Here is a 22,686-nt window from a genome sequence, read left to right as displayed (position 1 = left end):
ATTTATACCAAAAACTCATTAAATCAAATATCTATCTACACCAAAAACGGATTAAATCAAATATCTAATTTACACCAAAAACACTCTAAATCAGTTAAAATCACCAACATAAACAAAGAGTCAAAACATATTCATGATGAGAGAATTCCACTGTGATAATGAATGATTCATAGTGAAAGTTACATTTTAATAAAATCATTATGCATCATGTCCAACACATACAGTATCATAACTATTGGTGAACAACAACTGTCATTTATTTCTAAAACCATATATATCAGTCACTCTAACAAAATACCTAGCATACTTATATCATGAATACAAAGTTTCTACAATCAAACCAAACTGGGGTTACCTGACTTTTTACAGTACCAGCCACAAAAAAATTTCAACTTCTGGAACTAAAAATCTATTGGTTGAGCTTAACATATGTCCAGCATTATTCTACATGTTGGTTTGGTTCTCACACTGTGGATGCACAGATCTGTTTCTTGGACTTAAAGTTTTAAAAATATTTACAAACTGAATTAAGTACATCCTCAGCTCAAACATAGGGAAGTAAATCTAAGAAGACAGCATAAGTATCAGGTGGAAGCATAGGCAACCAATACTAAAATGAAAAACAAACATTTTTTCTGTACTGCCCTATTTCTAAAAGAGACTGACATGGACAGTGGACAGTTCTTCGAGAGATGAAGGGACAGAGAGCAACCAGAGGACATAACATGATATTAAGTAAGAAAATCGTTAAAAATGGTGTAAAGAAATGTTCTTATAGTATGAGATTGGAACAGTATGACTGAGGACATAGTTAATGCAGAAAATATACCTAAATTCAAAAGGTTGTATGATAGAGAATGTTCCACAGATGGGGCCCAAAGAGTGTAAAACTCCCTCCCCACACAGTACAAATAGGCAATTAAACCACAAAGTAGAGATGCATTAAGACACTGACCAAAGTACCAATGAAGGTAAGAATGATAATTCTACTAATACTTCCATGGTTTAGCTAACTCCAGTGTAATAACATTCATTTTTATTATATGCTACTTCAAATGATAAAAGTTGAAAATTAAAAGAAACATTATTGCTAGCTATTCCTTTGTATGGGGAAGCCAATAGGGTATGGGGATGAGAATCATACTGTATAGGGCAAATATTTCTTATATCTAATCCATGCCAACTTCATTGTTTGTACAAAGGTAGACAAAATCACATAGCTACAGCGTTAAAAGTGGTTCTGAAGGAATATCTTTCAATTCCAGTACATACACATGAGAAATTTATGTTAATTTAAGTGCATCAAAGTTGTGGGTAAACTGATAACATTAAAAGAAAAAAAATCAAAATTCTGGATAAATTTCATTTCAGTTGGATCTTAACAAAATATTAGCATTAGGTTAACATCCGTTATTTCTCTTCATTTTTCCACAAACAAAATACATGCATATCTAATTATAATGATCAGAACAAAACTGATCCAAACGAAACAGAGCATAATGCATTATCCACGAGGTAATATCATGTATAGATGGGAAATTTTACCTCTAAATCCTCAAAGAAAATTCAGAAATCTTTAAATAAAAAGACAAATACCCCTCTTTCAAAGAATTAGTCATAAACAGCATCCTTATAGTCTTTACACCATCTATTCAACATAACCAAACCATTTTTAAGGAATTACTCATTAACATCCTTATACTCTGTACCCCATCTATTCAACATGACCAAACCAATATTCACAGAGATGTTACCATGCCTTCCCAATCTTTTATGCTACTACTAGTTATTCAATAATTACAAACCTTTTATCCTGCTTATTGCAACGATCTACAACAAGAATGGCAATCTTGGCAGATTCATCCTGCCACTGCCTCTTTTCCTCACTGACAACGCTCCATTCTCTCATTGCTCCATGAGGAGGGTATAACTGAAAGTAAAATATGCTTTGAAAAGTATCATTTAAGCCCTTACATATTTATCCATAAAGAAGTATTAACTATACCCTAATCAATATGAGAAAACAAAAACTATACATTTTTTTTTTTTTTTTTTTTTTTTTTTTTATACTTTGTCGCTGTCTCCCGCGTTTGCGAGGTAGCGCAAGGAAACAGACGAAAGAAATGGCCCCCCCCCCATACACATGTACATACACACGTCCACACACGCAAATATACATACCTACACAGCTTTCCATGGTTTACCCCAGACGCTTCACATGCCTTGATTCAATCCACTGACAGCACGTCAAACCCTGTATACCACATCGCTCCAATTCACTCTATTCCTTGCCCTCCTTTCACCCTCCTGCATGTTCAGGCCCCATTCACACAAAATCTTTTTCACTCCATCTTTCCACCTCCAATTTGGTCTCCCTCTTCTCCTCGTTCCCTCCACCTCCGACACATATATCCTCTTGGTCAATCTTTCCTCACTCATTCTCTCCATGTGCCCAAACCATTTCAAAACACCCTCTTCTGCTCTCTCAACCACGCTCTTTTTATTTCCACACATCTCTCTTACCCTTACGTTACTTACTCGATCAAACCACCTCACACCACACATTGTCCTCAAACATCTCATTTCCAGCACATCCATCCTCCTATACATACTATACATACCTTACCTTATATAACTTCCTACCCCCAGACTCTTCCCAAAGGGCTCCCAGAGTGCTAAGAAACCTAACAGAAGTCCAATATAAGGGGTCTTGATTTTGAAAAATAATCTTTAAATGTATGAAATAGAGAACAATATTACCCATGTACCTTCTACATAAGCCCTTTTCTTCATTATCTCCTGGCATTATCTCACTAAAGCAGGAAACAGCAAAAAAGTAAAAAATAAAACAATCCAATTGTCATATAAGGCAACTAAGATGGGAAGGAGCAAAGGGCTGAAAATCATCCCCTTCTGTATCATTACTTTCCAAAACGAACACAAACATCAATTCTCGGTCTTACAAGGCTAAGGTAGGAAGCGGCATACAGGTATGAAAGAAATTAACATATTCATCATTCCCTGCATTAACGAGGCAACGTCAAGAATATGACAGACCTTTAGAGGGAAAACTTCCCACTTGGCCCCTTTCTCTATTCCTTCTTTTGGAAAAGCAAAACTGGAGGGGAGGATTTCCAGAATCCCTGCTCCCACCCATTTTAGTCGCCTTCTATGACATGCAGGGAATACATGGGAAGTATTCTCTGTATAAACATTTATTGTTATAAACACATGTCTGCAAAAACATTTGTCATACACACAAAGGTAAAAACACCCATTTATGAAATCAGTTCTCTAAATTTTTTGTGACAAACAGCAAAGGGAACCTCGACAAAATTCCATGAAAACATTTTCTATAATTGATCACATTATCTGTATTTGCAATCTAATTATCTATCTTTTTCTTTTAACTGTGTTCCCATTTACAAATTGTAGATGGAGCAAAAAATACACCTGTGTTGCTAATTTTCCAGAACAAAGGTCCAAAACCCCAAATCCATAAGATGAAAAAATACATCTAATTTTCTTGGGTAGACTTACAACACACATACCATCCCTTTATCATGTCAATAAAAATTCAAATTATGTACCATGAAATAAAAAGTAAAAAAAAACAATAAATTACCCTTCAAAGTATCTGAGAAAAATCATCTTGAACAAAAACATTTAAAATTTTTCTATTAATGCTATGTAGGAAAAGTATTGAGAATAAAGTAAATACACACATGTAATATTATTTACCTCTGGTGGTGGTAATACCTGAACTGAACACTCTTCTAATATCTGCAAGACTGTTTCACAACTCTTGACAGCTGATTCATCCAATTTGTTTTCATTCTGGTAACGGAGCTCATGCATGAAGATCCCAACTTTGTACAGTAACTGTAATGCAAATCAAACTTAATTATTGTTACCTATAATTTCTCAAAATAAGCTGCTACGGTTACATCAAAAAGAGTAGCTCACTATAACTCATCTACTAATGATGATCTAACTTTATCACTAATCCCTGTCTTATAAGTCACTCTTGATTTTTCATATGCAGTAATATGTCAATGGTCAGGCAAACTTGAAGCCCAGCAGTTACCAAATCATATATCTGGCCAGACTGTGGGCATCAGAGTTGCAAAGAGGACCTGATGATGAATCAAATAAATTGAAATGCTTGAAATTACATTTTCCTAATACTGAACAGTCTTGTATATGTATATATATTTTTATCTATATTAATTTTTTTTATCATACTTTGTCGCTGTCTCCTGTGTTAGCGAGGTAGCGCAAGGAAACAGACAAACACAGACATATACATATATACACATGTACATAATTCATACTGTCTGCCCTTATTCATTCCCATCACCACCCTGCTACACATATAATGACAACCCCCTCCCCCTGCATGTATGTGAGGTAGCACTAGGAAAAGACAACAAAGGCCACATTCGTTCACACAGTCTCTAGCTGTCATGTATAATGCACTGAAACCACAGGTCCCTTTCCACATCCATGCCCCACAAAACTTTCCATGGTTTACCCCAGATGCTTCACATGCCCTGGTTCAATCCATTGACAGCATGTCGTCCCCAGTATACCACATCGTTCCAATTAACTCTATTCCTTGCATGCCTTTCACCTTCCTGTATGTTCAGGCCCTGATCACTCAAAACCTTTTTCACTCCATTCTTCCATTACACTTAATCATCGTTTCCTGCATCAATGAGGCAGCACAAGGAAACAGACAAAGAATGGCCCAACCACTCACATAGACATGTATATATAGAAACACACATACATGCACATATACATATATGTACATTTCAACGTATGTATTCATAGGTAAGTAGGTAATACCCTTTACTCCCTAAACTTCTTACATGATGTATATCCTTTTGTTCTGTCTTTCTTCTTCCAGAAAATTTCTTAATTTTTCTATCTACTGAACATCTGGCAGGTTTCTGTTGATAAATCAGGTAGTAGTAGTCAGTAGGAACATTAGGTAGGAGCTTTGGAATACAGTGCACGAGAGTTACCCTCTGCCAGTGCCTTATTAGGAGTGAGGCACTAAAGGGTAAAAAGCAGCACATGAGTTCACCAATTATGGAGACCCTTTTGCCATGACCATCCCTTTGAGAGATTTCTAATGGGAACAGGTGTCAGAGATATAGATACATAGGAAGATCCACTTACTGCCATCAGCTACATTCCAATTCCATTGTGTGATTGAGGCTCCATACTGTCATTCAATTCACCAATACACATGTTTAGCCCAGCATCACTCTAATTCATAAAAACTGTAACACATACATTCATGTGGAATGCATGCATAGTACTCTTACATAAAGGTAAGGAAGACAAAAGCAAATACTCAAATTACATAGGTATAATTTGCTGAGAATATCTGGTAAGGTGTATGGGAGACTGGTAAGGTGTATGGGAGAGTAACAGCATACACAGAAATTCATGGTGACTTCAGGAGAGATAGAGGGTGTGTGGACCAGCCAATTTTTGAGGAATCTGCATGAGAAATACTTGAAGAAACTGACTTGTAAAGCCATTTATGGATCTCGGTAAGTAGATGGTGGGGTTTACAGTCAGGCCTTGGGAAAGCTACCACAAATACATGGGGTAAATGGAAAGTTGCTAAATTCAATGAGGAGTTTTTACTGATAGAATTAGTCATATATGTGAGCCAGAAAGTGAAAAGGGTGAGTGGTTTCTGGCAAAGGTTGATGTGCATCAAGAATGGGTGATATGACTTATTTTTTATACATTCATGAGCAGAGTGATTAGAAAGATCGATGCGAGGCTTTTAGAGATATGGACAAGTCTATGAAACGCTGGGATTGGAGGCATGTGAGGTGAATCTGTTGCAATTTGTATATGTCAAAGTTCTGGTGGCAGATGCCACAGAAATATTCCAGAAGCTGGTGGCAGAGTTTGGAAATGTGTGTGAAAGAATTAAGAAAAGAGTAGTAAACAGGAACAAAGTTAATATTGTGCAGCATGGGGTGATAGAGGATGGTTTGAGCGTAAGTCTGAAAGGGTAAGATTCAAAAGATGTAGAGTGCTTAAAGTATCTAAGAGAGGATGTGGCATTGGATGGAACCATGAGGCTGAAGCAGGTAATTTGGTGGAAGAGAGTGCCAAGGTCTGGAGTGCATTTATGAGCATGAGGAAGGAAAATCAGCTTCATACACAGAAATGATGGGTATCCTTGAAAGTAAAGTAGCCCTAACACTTGTATGGATGTGTCTTGAAACTTAAAAAATAAAGATAGGATGTGGGTGGACTTCATAAAAATGAAATGCTTGAGGATGGCAAGTGGTATGAAGCAGGAATCATGTAAAGAATAATGACGCTGCAAGTGACAGCTGTGATGATAAACAGAGTGTGATTGAAAGGAACAATCAGTGAAATGGATAAACCATTTAAAGCAAGTCATCTGTCTACAAATTTTTCAACCGGATTTTGATTGGCTTTCTTAAGTTCAAAACAATGCAAACTATAACAGGTAACTTTTTGATGTCATTGGAACGAATGAATAAATAAATCTATTTTGTCACAAAAAAAAGCCTCAAAGAAAAGACAGACTGTTAATTAAAACAAAATTTGAGGCAACTGGCAGATCATTGACCAAAACAGTATGAGCTACTACTTTTGGCTGGCCATCTATGCATGAGGACATTTGGGAAGGTAAACAATAATAATATGACTTGATCTTGGGTGTCTGGCTGTTTTTCATAGCAGAATCAAAATTTGGCATGACAGGTAATGCAAGCCCTATCATGAACTTGGGTTACTCATCATTCTTAACACAGAAAACCTTTATGTGAAAGAAAGACCTTGTATATTTACGTGAAGTCTGGAAAACACAATTAAGAATAACTTGAAGATTAGTTGGAAGGTAAGGGTTTAGGAATACATGAGCTTTACAGAAGCAGAACAGCCAGATATAAATATGCACTACAAAGCATTGACCAGGGTGTCTGCACGAGATGGTGAGGGTTACCTAATTCTGAAAGTACCTCATGGTATCATGTATAAATAAAAAGACAAAACAATGTTTATGTCACCTACAGTACTGTGTGTAGGTAATCAAGTCAGTTAAGACGTTCATTAACTTTTTTCAGACTTAATATATGTTAACATTTTTGAATGACTTACTCACTTGTGGATTTGCTTTTGAAGTATAAGAAACAATAGCATGAACTCTGGGGTGTGTAGCCAAAGCTTGAGCAGCACGGATACGTGTGTGAATGTGAGTTCGAGGAGATGTAACTAATGCTAACAAATGATTGAGATGCATTCTCAGGATGTCTTGACAACCCCATACCATACGCTCCCAACCACATCGTTCGCTGTTACCTGTTAAGTATAGTAAGTGAATAAAATCTACAATTCACATTAAAATCTAACTCATATCACTTGTGATGGAAAAATAAACAGCTCATATCACTTGTGATGAAAAAATGAACATCTTACAACACATCCTACTAAATAATGAGTAATCTAAAACAAATGAGAGTACAAACACTGAACAGACACACATGTAAATGCATATCTATAATAAACAGGATAAGGAATTTTATATCTATGGGGCCCAATCTCTTGAAATTTATTCTTCTAACATACAACTTTTTAAACTTCAGTACATCATCAGCATTCACTGCTCATAACAGTTAATTTCATTCATCCACTAATACTATAATAATACTTCTTTACATCCTCTCTAACTAGTTTCTTCTTAAACTTCATGTTTTGGCCCCTGGTTGTAATATCTCTGCAACTTTCAAGGAATTGTTCACTGTCTACATTATCAAGGATGTGATCATGTCACTCCTCATTCTTCTCTCTTTCATGGTGAGCATATCTAAAGCTTCTAGCTTTTCCTTGAAACTCACCCCTCTAAATTTTGGTTCAATCTTTGATGCCCTTCTCTGTACATTCTTTATTAGTTGTTAATGCTTCTTTCAATATAGAGACCAAACCAGAGAAGCACATTCCTTACTCATCATGCCAACATTTCTTCCTCTCTAATACCTTGCTGACTAGCTGGAGTTTTCCCTATATCATTGAACGAATAGGATAGAATGAATTACATTGATGTGTTACATGGGAAGCAACATGCTATCAGTGGGCTAAACCAGGGCATTTGGAGCAGTCAAGGTAAACCATGGAGTAGTCCATGAGGCTCGTCTGTGGATGGCAGTCTCTGGGTTTGTGACATTACTGATAGATTTATGACCTCTGTTCTCCTCTGTGGGAAACTACCACACCCTTCCTCAACATCATCACATCCTCTCATCCTCGCCACTACACCCTCACTCACTTACCAACACACATCATGGCAAGACCTCAATGTAGGTGTTCCATAACATACCCTCCCTCATCACTACCACCCCCTCTTACCCTGGCCACCACATCCTCCCTCACCACCACCTTACTCACTGGCCACCACACCTTGAACAGCAAATGGCAGGCCACCACATTCTGAACAGCCATTTCCTCTCCAAACCTCCTATATTGCTGGCAAAGTCCGCCTGCACAACAGTAACATATTTTCCAAAAACCATATCATCCCAGCAGCCAACAAATTCAATCATGCCAAGAAACTGGAAAAATTAATGGCAATAGTGTAAGGAGTTAGTTTTGCACAGCCAGCAACTCTTTCATCATGTCTACAGACCAGGAACAGACTGAGATAGGAGTGTCCTTTTACAGTTTAGAAACATGACAACTATAGAAAGAATGCAGGAGAGAAAATTTCTTAAATAAGAAACTAAACATTCACTAAATATTCCTTACCTTTGCGTTGGGTGATAGTGGCAGCTGCACATAACAGTAATTCCAATAAAAATAAACTGAAAGTTTCAGGAGCACTGGCAGAAGGCAAGGCACTTGCCACTGCCTCAACAGATGACCATGCTAGAAGGGGGGAAATACAATAATTTTTCTTATGCAAACTGTGACATGACAAAAACAATTTACATTGTAAGAGGGACTGAAAAAAGATTCCTGTAAGAAATTATTGAAAATGTGAAGACTATCTTTATATATAACTTTTACATTTTTTATTATAGTAAATAAACATTTACAGCCTCCCTATGCAAAACCGTTTTCTCCTATCAGTCATCAAAGCATTTAGAAAGAATACATGAGGCTAACAATACTAGCATATTCCACTAGTGCAGACAAAATAAGGCTGTCATACATATAATCTTTGTTCTATCCTTCCCAGTGGGATACTCACTATGTATGTCCTCAGTACAATTAAACATTCTTGACATAACTATATTTCTACCCTCCTGTAATCACTCTACCCATTCTCTCGACAAAATTACCTCACTATTCTCTTTTTGGAGATAAATGTTAAAGATACTGGTGTACTAAATATTCTCCCTAAATCTGAAAACTAAGATCATATCCCTGGGGATAGGGAAGAAAGAATACTTCCCACATATTCCCTGCATGTCGTAAAAGGCGACTAAAAGGGGAGGGAGCAGGGGGCTGGAAATCCTCCCCTCCAGTTTTTATTTTTCTAAAAGAAGGAGCAGAGAAGGAGGCCAAGTGAGGATTTTTCCCTCTGAGACTCAGTCCTCTGTCCTTAATGCTACCTCATTAATGAGGGAAATGGCAAATATGTAGGAAAAAAAATCAACACAAACAAAATGTTGTGGGAATGTTTCATTAATGTCTTACTGCTCTGTCTGCAATGGCCTTTTAGTCTACCGTTCAAAATATACCTAAATGAATATGGTAAAAACACTAACGCATAAGAAAACTGATTTCCAAAAATGATTAAGAACTATACATAAAATGTGCATCTAAACTTTACAGAATTAATATTTTCCTCACACAAAAGAATTCTATCTTCAAAAACCAGCTTTGAATATATATAATGTTTCTCTATTTATACTTTGCTTATGAGTGGAGACATGAGCTATGAGTGATGTGTCATTTCTGGAACATTCTAATATTAATTGCAATATTACACTTGTTAACTAAGAGCACCAGCACCATCCCTAAAGGACAAGCCGCTAAAATCAACCAATGAAAGTATGAGTAATCTCAGCACAACTGGGATGTCAGTGAGAAAAGACGAGTCATTCAGAGTTATAGGTTAAACCATAATCAACCAGTTAATCCTCATCTAAATTCCAGTCAATTTCGACGGTGCAACCCATGCTCCAGCAGTAATGGGGTGCATGGGAAGGAAGCTTTTATACCAATGCAGGTGACCTATGTCCATATATCAAAACAGGTTTTTCGCACTGAAATGGGTTACTGTTGTAGTTTAGCCATCCTTAAGAGAATGTGGACAGGAGTAAATCCAAGTATGAATATAGCAAGATCAGTTTAGTTCCAAAAAAGAATTAGGCATAATTCAAACCATAACTCAGTCATTCAATAACCTAACAATCAGAATCTTAAAAGTTTTTTAAACCACCAAAAAGTAAATTCTGAGCATTAGAGACATTACTTAGTGGTACATTAAGGGAATAAAATAGGCACCCATTACTAACATACTGAAAGTAAAGAAAATAGGATGCTCAAGGGTTGACTTATAGAACATGATGCTCAAGGGTTGACTGACCTCTAAGATCTATCAGCTTTTCACGATTTATGAGAAATCTTCTTACACAATCGCAAGCTTCATAAGATTTCTTCTAAATTTCCAAAAGTCAAAGCAATCAGAAGTGCACCATCTTAGAATTACCTTGTGACAGAATGAACAATCATAGTGTCACAGTACAAATGCTAGATTATATTGAACATAGTACATATCCATGGTTTAAGCATTAATGGAAGTATCTTGTACGGAGAAATCAAAATACAATGTTAACTTGGCTGAAATAATTCTGTATACCATGAGATACTTAAGTTAACAGGCAGTTTGCAGAATAACCCAGTTTCTGAGTGATATGTCTGCTTTGTGCAACTTGTTAATTGTGCTTCAACTTCCTCATATTTTCATTGGTTTGCTTTGGAAACCAGTCACCTCAAGATACTGTAACCATTCTGTTTAGGCATGGAGTTTTACCAGACACAGTCCAAGCATGAATTAAAGTGTAAGCCATGAAACTTGTCTTTGTCTGTCTTGGGAAAAAAATTCAACCTACCTGACATGAATAAAAAGTCTGTAGCTTTCTGAATAAGAACCCTAAATCTATCCACCAACTCAGAGTGTGACAAAATTTTTTCTTCTTTCTTGGCATTTTCAGGAGTTAAGGCAGGGGAACTGCGACTCTGGTTTAGAAATAGCTGGTCCGAAATGTTGTGAAGGCTAGAAAGAAAACAAGAAAATAGTTATATGATTAAAAAGCCTTCTTAAAATGTTTCAAATTTGATAAAAAAAAAAAACACTTGATACAGCTATAAAGTACATAAAGGCTTTGTATCATGTAAAGGTTAGAATAAAAATCAAAGGTCAATACACTTTGAAGAGCTGCAGATCTGATGGAAACATTGTGAAATCAGCACTGTAATCATCACATTTCCCATGTTGCTACATTTCAAGTATACTAAAATAACCATATTAATGATTTTTAAAGTCATTAAAAACTTGTGTACAGTAACAAAACAAAGGTTTCTGGCCGCTTACCTTTTAGTGAATGGAATGGTGGTGTAATTGGCGAGCACTGAACCCACTCCAGAGTCACTATCCTCCCGAGTTGAAGCTCCTGAGAACAGCTTCATGTTGTGCAGGCTGGTCGATCCTGATATACTTGTTTTATCCGCTGTCAGATTGTGTTAATGAAGCTATTATCATGCAGCTCGGCTGTCATTATGTCTTTAACTCAAACTTTCCTATCATTAATTGGTAATGTATACTCATCATCAAAATCAGAAAATTTGTGGGGGGGGTGCTGTTTCTTGAGGAATGGGATTGTGCCAGGAGTGGCTGAGGGCAACCAAGTATGAATATGTACAAGTCTATATGTGTATAAAAGTATGTATGTATGTATCTACTGGAGGTGGAAGGATGGAGTGAAAAAGATTTTGATTGATCAGGACCTAAACATACAGGAGGGTGAGAGGCGTGCAAGTAATAGAGTGAACTGGAACAATGTGGTATACCAGGGTCGACTTGCTGTCACTGGAGTGAACCAGGGCATGTGAAGTGTCAGGTAAACCATGGAAAGGTCTGTAGGCCCTTTAAAGTATTCCTCTCAAAAGCAAATATAGCAAAGCTGCAATCTATGCAAAAACAAAATGCATTCAAAACAATCACTGGCTGTCTACCAACCACAAACACTCAACACATATACAATAAAACAAGGACCATACCAATAAAGTTCCACCTCAACATGCTCGGCACTCAATTCTATGCAACAGCACTAGACCTCTGTTGACCAAACCACTCCATAACTAACCACATCCCCCAAGTGGAAATAAAAAGCTTAACCCTGCCTTACACTTCAGCAACCTCTACTCTCAGAAAACACATACAAACTGATCTCCCAACAAGCATTAAACAATAGCCCTACCAATTCAGTCTTAAAGTCCAACTCACCAGACATACACCAATTAGCCACACACCACAGGCAAACAGGAGTCACACTTTCCCATCTACACTCTGGCCATAATCCATCCCTACAATGCTACAAACACCATTTAAAATATTCCAAGATCCTCCATACCCATGACGCAACTAACAGAACATATACATTGAGCACTTACGACTAAACTGCCTTGAACTCTCCCCACACACAACTTCACTACACTTTATGACCTGTGGTCCCAACAGTGGATAAGGGCAGCTTCCTGAGCACTGCAGAAGTCTCATAAAGATAAAAGGGACTCGTGGGGCAGGATGTAAGTAAAAATATAGATGGTCACTGAATAACTCATATTCCAAAATCAATTCTAAGACAAACATAAAAGTCTAATACCCCTTAGCTTCTCTGCAGCTCAAAAAGAATGTTACTGTAAACACCTGAGGATAAGATGATAAAAACTTACTCTTAAGGCTATTATTAATATCACGTGCCAAAGTGTGCTGGTGTGTGGAAGCTGTGGCTTGGATGCGTGACAGAGCCACCTGAAGCAATGCTGCCTCAGTGCCTTGTAGATGACCCACACAGCTTGCCTGACCCCCACAAACAGCTGACTCTCCTCTACACAACAAGTTCAAATGATGTAACACCTCCAAGCTCAACTGTAAAGATATATCCTTCTATACAATAAACACCTAAATTTCACATTTTGTTAATGTATATACTTCATTATGATCTGTCTACTAATAATGCAATAACTTAAAGTCATTTATTCACACTAATCTGGTCAACTTAATGCATAACCTAAAGTTTCACTAAACATAACTATGAAACTATTATTTCATCCATACTGCTAGTCATGAAAACACTCCAGTACTTCATCCATGCTGCCAGTCACTTACAGATAGTTATATACACACTTGAGGGCACATTCTTTTTGATGTGAATTTTCCAGACAAAATATTATTGAATATATCAATTACACTGACTCACAAAAAAAAGTTTTGAGAACCTTATCAAGGAATGTTACAACAGTTATGTATTAAAGACAACTGGATGCACTATATAGGCAAAACTGTATCACTATCATCAAGCAAGAAGTGCAGTATGTACTAAGTACTAAGCCTGCCTTTTGCCAAAAGCTCACTGGAGGTACTTGTAGGAAGGAGGTAGTCTGTCTATCACTATTACTCCATTCCCAATTGCAAGAGATGGATCAGACAGTTAAGAGCCTCTTCACTTATATACATCCAAAACCCAAACCCAGAGTGTTACAGTGAAACACTCATACAAAACTTATATAAACATATGAAACACCTCTTTTCTGATACTAACCATAAAGTTTTTATGCTGTGGTGATGCTACAAGGCAGTTAATCATCCATGAGAGGATTTCAGTAATGTCTGAGACCACCACCTCACACTCGCTCTCCCCTGTCACATCACTTACGCCCATACCCTCAGTGTGTAAAGATTTCTTGAGAGTGCACAGGAGGGAATCCACAAAATAAGCCTTGTGGATAAGTGGGATTATGAGTTCAGTATTCTGTGAATGAACAACAGCAAGTCAAGTACAAAGCAATTCCAGTGAGATACATTTGTGTTTTTAAAAAGACATCGCAAATTGATATTCCAACAATACTAGTAAATTCTACTTCTGTATCATATTGCCAATTTCTAATCATCAAAAAATGATCCAGACATGTTCTACAATAAAACAAATATCAGCAAAATGGTTGTATAAAGGGAAATGATCATAATATTCATATGTCTATTAGCATATCATCTGGGAATGAATATGCGAGTGTGTGTGTGTGTGCTTCTCTACTTTAAGGGCAAATCAGTTTTGTTTGGTTACAAGTTTCTGCACTCTGATTAAAGAGACTTAACAGATATATGTTAGGCAATCCTTTCCTGTTACCAAAGTTTCATACTTCCACGGAAAACTACCAGTCTCATGCTACTAGCTATCTGCAATCACTGTTTCTTGTGGACTGTCTAATGAGGCACTAACCAACTCACCGTAATCATGCTGAGCTCTTAGCCTAATATACTGAATGCCAAAAAAAGTACTGACCATAGAAAAGCTAAAAACATCAAGCTCACCCATGCCACACACCAGGATGGGTAGGTAGAAAATGCATGTACTCAAGCTTCTTCTATCAGCAAGCAGATATTCACTCCACACAAGAACACAAGAAAAAGCTTATTTTCTGTGCTTGGCAGCACTTGCTATCTATCTATCTATCTATTTACCTATGTCTCTGATGCCTGTTCCCAACTAGAATTCCCTCGATGGGTTGGCCACAGCAGTAGAATCTCCATAACTAGTGAACTCCAGTGCTGCTTCTTAGCCTTTAGTGCCTTGCCCTTAACAGGCCACTGGCAGAGGGCAACTCTAGTAAGTGTTGGCATAGGCTCCTAACTAATGTTTCTGCCAACTACTTCTACTCAATGCTCCTTCCTAATGTTTCCATCTTCCACCTCTACCTAATGTTTCTTCCTAATGCTCCTGCCTAAATGTTCCTACCTACTACTACTACTATCTATTGCTCCTACCACTTTGCCAAAAGGAAGGGCTAGCACATAATGCTCACCACAGGAAAATATAGTTACGAAGAATGAGTTGTGCGAGCAGTGTTATCAGGTATCACGTATGACAAGGAGAGATTGTATGTTTGTGGAAAGAATGCCAGTAGTCCATATGTGGATGAGGCATAAAGAAAGACAGCAAACTGGGTTGGAGGAGTGCAACTTGACCACCAATGAAATGCTAACTCACTATGCAGGCGTCACTACCCCTCCCAACACTCAGGCAAGTAGTACTGGTAATATACCTCCCTGGTCATTGGCTGCCTATCAACTACTACCTACTACAGCACTTTGCCATCACACATTACTGAAATTGAAAAATCACTGCGAATTGAGGGAAGAATCTAGCTTTCTTACTGTCACAGTATATCTACACATCTTTCCATTAAAGACACATGTGTTTACACAAGACAAAGGGGTCAGACTTTCATCCAATTCTGTCTTATTAATCAAAACTAATAAAAGTACCCAAGTACAATGTTCAACACTGCAGATTTTTTTTTTCCAAAATCTCTTCCAACGGAAAAGACAAAAATTTTCAACTTATCATTATCATATGTACATATGAGAGAGCTTAAGAGGGTGTCCTGAAATGGTTTGGACATATGGAAATGATGAGTGAGAGGTTAACTAAGAGGGCATAAATGTCTGTAGTGGAGGCATTAAGAAGGGAGAAACTGAGAAGGAAGTGGAAGGATGGAGAAAGATGCTTCGAGTGATCAGAGTTTGAAAATGCAGGATGGTGTGAGGCATGCATAGGATCAAGTGAAATGCAGTGGCATGATACTGACATGCTGTATGTGCAATGAAGGAAGGTGTGTGGAATGGTCACACAAAATAATGGAAAGGTTTATGGGGCTTGGCTGTGGATGGGGGCTCTAGTTTCAGTGCATATGACAGCAAAAAAAGTAGATGCAAGAAAACAAGGCCATTTCTTTATCTGCTCCTGGTGCTATCTCACTATATGAGAAACAGTGAACAAGTATGCAACAAAAATTATAATATATATACCAAAGGATGTGTTGAATACCAAATTACCCAAATGGACAAAAAAAAATCTACTCTGACAATTAACCTTGTGCAGCAGGTCCAGCATGACCATCAAAGAGTTGTGGCAGAGTGCTATGTCCTGTGCAGAGTGGGGAAGTAATGCCATCAAGGGGATGAAAAGCACCACCTGAAATTATCAGTAACATGTAAGTAATGCTGATATAACTAAATTTCCATCCCAGTAATAGGAGGATATCTAAGTTAGGAATTATTTTAGTGCCACTGAATTTGTATGTCTATAACTACATTAATATTTGAAAACACAATAGATGCAGGAGCCCACCCATATATCTTGTGTAAATGATTTCCCAAAAATTTTTGAGAACAAATTAGGACCTCTAACTGTGTGCCAATACTCACTGTAAGAGTTGATGGGGCACTGACTTCAGCATTTTATAACACTTATGAAGCATTAATCTCCCTAATTTCATTCAAAATCAATTCTTATAAATTATCTGAAACACTACATAGATATCATAAACATATCCTTAAGAATACAAAAAAGAGGGAGCTCAGCAAATTTTAGAAACTCCACTGCTCCTGATATACTAAATCAGATAAATGATATTAACTGGGATAAATAAGAGTCACTGAAATCTCAATAAAAACAAAAATAAAGCGAATAGCATGAATGAAAAAAAGAAAGAAATTAATATCACTGCATATGCAGGATGTAGGGTACGTGACAGCAGAAACATTATCATTCATCAAGCAAAAGATGCACCGAGCCATAAGGTCTAGTCCTACCTTTCTGGCAAAATCTCATCACAGGTACTGACAAGATGACAGTCACCCTTCCTCAATTCACTTCTGATAAATCTAACTTCTCTTTCTTCGTTTGTTCTTTTCACCCCTCCAGACCATTTCAGCACACCCAAGTTAGTTCTCTCAACCAGCCTACTTTCTACCATGCTTCTCTCTTATACTGTCATTTCTTATGTGATCAACCTGTCTTACATCACACACTATCCTGAAGCATTTCATTTCAAACACAACACATTTCTTTCCTTTTCATTTACTGTCCAAGGCTCACATCCATATAACAATGTTGGGACCACTCTACCTTCAAACATAACCACCTTTGCCCTAAAAGACACCATCCTCTCCTTCCACATACTGTACTACTTAGTACACTCAGGATCTTAGTCCCATTTTCTATCGTATGTCTTTCTTCAGTCTCCATGGTTCCATCTGCTACCATATACACTCCTAAGTATCTAAAGCATTTTGCTTCTTCCAGCTCCTCCCCATTTCAACTTAGACCCAAGCCATCTTGTCTCACTTCCTTCTATCTATCTATCTATCTATCTATACCTCTGATGCCTGCTCCAACTGGAACTCCTTCAAAGGGGTGGCCAGGGCTACAGAGTCTATAAAGCATGGTGAGACCTATCTACTGTCATGTTTATTTCAACAAAATGTTACAGATGTCTAACACAATATCAGTTTAAGATAAGCCTTATCTACATCTGGATGAACTGCAAAGCTGAATCTTAGCCTTTAGTGCCTACCCTTGACAGGCCACTGGCAGAGATTCGTAATACTGTTCCTAATGACTACTTCTATCTAATGCTCCTACCTACTACTTCTACCTAATGCTTATACCTAATAATCCTGCCTAAATATTCCAATCTACTACTTCTATCTTATCCCTGGAGATAGGGGAGAAATAATACTTCCCACGTATTCCCTGTGTGTCAAAGAAGGGAACTAAAAGGGAAGGGAGCTGGGGGCTGGAAATCCTCCCCTCTTGTTTTTAATTTTCCAAAAGAAGGAACAGAGAAGGGGGCCAAGTGAGGATATTCCCTCTAAGGATTAGTTCTCTATTCTTGACGCTACCTCACTAATGTGGGCAATGGCGAATATGTATGGAAAAAACTACTTCCATCCATTCGTCCTACCATTTTGCCAAAAAGAAGGGCTAACACGCAGTACTAACCAAAGGAAAATCTAAAGTTACGAAGAATGAGCTGTGCGAGTTAAGTGTTGTCAAGTGTACGTGGACAGAATATCAGTAGTCCACATGTTAGTGAGGTAGAAAGAAAAAAACAGCTACATGGGTCAGAGGAATGCAACTTGACAACCACTAAAGTGCTGGTTCACTAAGCAGATGTCATTAACCCTCCTGTCACCCAGGTGGGTAGTACTGGTTATATACCTCCCTGGTCTTTGGCTGACTACCAACTACCCTTGTTGTACCTTGTTACCTTACTTTTCTTCACATTTACCCTCAACTTTCTCCTTTCATACACACATCCTTAAACTCTGTCACCAGAAACTCAAGGACTCAAAACATTTTAAACAACTCTAATAAAGTTTTTACAGTAAACTCAAGGACTCAAAACGTTTTAAACAATGCTAATAAAGTTTTTACAGTGGCAGACGAGTAAATAGATGGAAATATAATGACAGAGGAAGTTATGGTGTTAATAGAGTACATTTAAAAATTTGCATTACTAGATGGAGAAACATCTTTATAACCTTTCCCATAACAAAACATAAAAAAATACATCGGCATAAGACTCACCTGTTGAGGAAGAGCAAGACTGGGATCACAGTCAATAGCATAGTCTTCAAATGTGAATGAACGTCCAAGTGCCAGAGAAAATGCTGCTATAACTAGCTGGGTGGAAATTGCACTATGTTTGTGCAACTGCTGAGCAATTATAAGAGGAACATTTTGACGAAGATGCAGAACTGTGTCCTCTGGAGAACATCGATCCAGCATTGTTGTAAACAACTGAGACAGGTCAAAAAAGTAAAAATTATTACTTAAAAAACTAAATTCTTACTCCTAAATCTAAATATCATTACCTTTTCATAACAAAATGTGTCATAATCAGTAGCAAACTCCTTTCTGAGGCTAATCAAGGTAGGTTAAGGACATCTAGTGCTTAAAAACCTCCTCTACTTATGAAAAATAAAATGTTTAGAGCTACATAACATTAACCACAATTACTAACAATTGTTTGAAGATACTATGCTATTCACAAGATGTACTTGCAAATCCCTGTCATGTTAACAAATTCCATCATTAGATGACATATACTCATCTCTAGGCTAACAACAACAAAAAAAAAATACTGTTTATATTCAGGTGCAATGAATTATGAGCAGATAGGATTACAAACAAATGGAAGCTTTCCTTGTGTTTTGTCAAACTGTGATTTTGACAAGGGTTTTCAAAAACAGTGTCTTTCTCCCAATAATCATAGTGATGCATTTGATTGGACAAAAGAATCTAGGAATTCTCAAGCATTCCAACAGTAATTAGCTGGCAATATAATTTCATGAAGGAAGAAAAACAACAGTTCACCATAACACAGTACGAGATGAAAACTATTACAAAAGTTATATTCGAATCACCTTAAGAATTGCACATCGAATGACAGGCTGAGGGTGGTTTGCCATTACTATTGTTTGATCCATATAAAGTGCTTCAGCCAAAAGAGTACGGGCTGTAGTATCTGAAGAATATTTCAACAGAGTTTCCATCATTTCCAAGAGTCCAACCACTACTTGTGTAAGGCAGGATAGGTTAACATGGGAACTACTTTCCTCCTCCTCAATGCTATCATCATCTTCAGTCTCTCCAATGTCTTCTGTCCATTTTGTTAACCTTCTTATTGGCTGATAAGTCTCTGTCCTTTCACTATCTGTGGTATTTCCATTTTCACTCTCATGTATGTCTGCTTCTGACAATTCAGTTTTTCTTAAAAATTTCTTTTGACTGATTTGATGTTCTATTGTGTAGATTTCTGCATTATTTGAAAAGTCCTTTTCAGAAAGATATTCCAATTCTAAGGTTCTCACTTGATCAACAGAGGGAACTGCTTGTGATACTGCTAGCTCTCTCTCTCGGAAAATCTTTCCATCCACTCTGTCTTCATTTACAGGTAGACAACTCTCCCTTGTACCATTACTGTTGCTGTTATCAACAACCCTGTCAAGGATTTCTTCATCATCTGAGCTCTCATACGCATTCTTAACTATTGTACCCTCCTTTCTCAATTTTCTAATCTCCTCTTTTTGTTCAAGTCTTATCTGTTGCAGCTGTAGGAAAGGATCATTACTGTCGACCAACTGCCAATCACTGGTCTGGAAAAAGATTTTACAAATTAGCACAAACTTACAAGAATAAGACAGAATAATCATAAATAGTTCAGTTGGCAAATTTTTGTTACACAAAAAAAGATTTTCTAAAACAATTTAGCAAAAGCAAAGAAAATGGAAAAGAGTGTTAACAGAAACCAAAAAGTAGGAAAAGAAAGTAAAAATGAATTGAACAAAAGGCCCATACAGCCGAGTATTGACTGCCATAATCAAACCTCTCTATAGACACAATTCCCTATTCAATTTTTTCATGTGAACATCAAAGCATTTATGCCACCTATAACTTCACACTATCTCTATCTATCTATCTGTATTTCTGAAGCCTGTTCACAACAGAATCTCCATCAAGGGGGTGGCCATGGCAACAGAATCTCGATAACTAGTGAAATCCAGCACTAAGTCTTAACATAGATTTAGTACCTCACCCTAAACAGGCCACTAGCAAAGGGAAACTCCAGCGTAGTGTTTGCAGAGGCCATCTATCTATCTCTATACCTCTGATGCTTGTTCCAATTGGAACTCCCTCAAATGGGGAACCACCTCAACAGTCACTATAACTATAGAACTCTTGTGCTGCTTCTTAGCCTTTAGTGCCTCACTCTTAACAGGCCACTGGCAGATGGCAAGTCTAGCGCAGTATTTGCAAAGGCTCCTACCTAATGTTGCTAATGACTACTTCCTACCTACTACTTCTACCTAATGTTTCTACCTTATGCATCTACCTAAATGTTCCTACCTACTACTTCTATCTACCGCTCCTACCATCTTATCAAAGGCAGGGCTAGCATATAGCACTCACTGCAAGAAAATCTAGAGCTACGAAGAATGATCCATATGAGTTAAGTGTTGTCAAGTGTTAAGTATGACAAGAAGAGATTGTATGTTTGTGGACAGAATGCCAGTAAAGAAAAGACAGCTACCTGGGTCGAAGGAGTGACTTTACAACCAGCGAAGTGCTGGCTCACTACACAGCCATTTCCCAGGCGATACCCAAGTAGGTTGTACTAGTAATATACCTCCCTAGTCATTGGCTGCCTACTAATTACTACCTGCTATATATTTACAGACTCATGAATATTCCTTTAGAGCCTGGTAAATTTCATATGGCCTAAAGACACTACAGCACACTGGATTTGTATAATTTCAAGATGAGCAGCCTAAAAATCACTCTAGAATGTGATATGAATATGAAATTATACGAATCTTTATATATACTTAGCTATTACATTGAATTCTGTTTCTGACTCAATGGGAATGGACCAAATGCACACAGCTTGTCAGTTAATTATTATATATCCTAAACTGTCTAGTATGATAAAACAAACAAAAGCTTCTGCAGTAATACCAGTCCTTCAAGTTGTACTTTAAAACTAAACTAATCCATCAAGTAAAGACTAACATCAATAATTATCCCTCCACCCTCGCACAAAAAATACCTCCAATGCATACAATCTAAAATCATTCTACTAATAATGACCTGATATTCCTCTATCCCTAACATCTCCTCAATGCACTTGTGCATCTCTTTTGCAGTCTCTCTTTCTGTACCTTCATTACTACCACAGACTTTCTTCACCAACCTGTCATCTACTAAACAGTCTACATGACTAGACCAGTATAAAAGGATTTTATTCATATACTTTTACCTCACCTAAAACATCTTACTCATAATTTTCTTCTTTATCTATTCTCCTAATTTCAATTACTGTATACTACACAAAATCCATCTTTACTGCTCTTATTTCTATACCCCACATCTAAGGTTTCGTGTCCATTTACTATTGCTGGTATAAGTATCAATCATACAAGCTTCTTGCAAACTCTATGATCAATTTCTTGCACTTACTAGATCTCAAAGTGCATCTCCAGTTTTTTTCCTTGCATGACTCTATTTCAACTTTCCCACTACCATACTTACTGATCATAACTCTCAATATCAAGTATTTAACAATTTATTCTTCAAATTTTCAAATGATTTTACATTGCACATACCTTATATTTCTTGCACCTGCTCTCAACATCTTCCTGTTACATATATCAAAGTTTACCCAACTCCTCCTTGATTAAATTCAACTAACACATACCACAGCTTCCATTATGTATGATGCAATGAACCCCATCATGCTTTCATCTAATATAGTGCTCCATTCATATATTCATCACAGGCCTGACTCGCTTCCACATTATGTAGACAACTTCCTCATACCACCAGGGATTGACACAAGAACTTTTTCACTCATGAAAGCTCCTAAAAGCATTCAGAAGTCTCCCATGCACTCAGAACTTCCTAAGTCTATCTACCTATCACCATTAATGTTTTTCTATTCAAGCAGTGGGATTCAAGTACATGTGTGCACCTCTTGTAAGAGTTCATTACCCTATTGGCAAACTTGCTGTCCTTCAATCCTAATCCTTTCCTATCAGCTTTATGAGCT

At 37.3% G+C, this 22,686-nt stretch overlaps 1 protein-coding gene across 3 annotated transcripts in view; it reads right to left on the bottom strand.

The window, feature by feature from the left end:
• Positions 1-22,686, bottom strand: part of LOC139761476 (lysosomal-trafficking regulator-like) — a 174,209-nt gene that overhangs the window by 56,027 nt on the left and 95,496 nt on the right. For all 3 annotated transcript variants that reach the window (XM_071685719.1, XM_071685720.1, XM_071685721.1), the window contains exons 27-37: positions 19,505-20,236; positions 18,666-18,878; positions 16,164-16,265; positions 13,833-14,042; positions 12,964-13,159; positions 11,603-11,738; positions 11,121-11,284; positions 8,806-8,925; positions 7,169-7,365; positions 3,742-3,882; positions 1,806-1,930 (exon numbers count right to left, since the gene is read on the bottom strand). In XM_071685719.1, coding sequence (XP_071541820.1) covers positions 1,806-1,930; positions 3,742-3,882; positions 7,169-7,365; positions 8,806-8,925; positions 11,121-11,284; positions 11,603-11,738; positions 12,964-13,159; positions 13,833-14,042; positions 16,164-16,265; positions 18,666-18,878; positions 19,505-20,236 — 2,336 coding nt within the window. The remainder of the gene's footprint in view (positions 1-1,805; positions 1,931-3,741; positions 3,883-7,168; positions 7,366-8,805; positions 8,926-11,120; positions 11,285-11,602; positions 11,739-12,963; positions 13,160-13,832; positions 14,043-16,163; positions 16,266-18,665; positions 18,879-19,504; positions 20,237-22,686) is intronic.

This window comes from Panulirus ornatus, chromosome 40 (assembly GCF_036320965.1).
Source record: "Panulirus ornatus isolate Po-2019 chromosome 40, ASM3632096v1, whole genome shotgun sequence".
In the NCBI taxonomy this organism is placed as follows: domain Eukaryota; kingdom Metazoa; phylum Arthropoda; class Malacostraca; order Decapoda; family Palinuridae; genus Panulirus; species Panulirus ornatus.
This window is presented reverse-complemented; position numbering and strand designations above follow the sequence as displayed.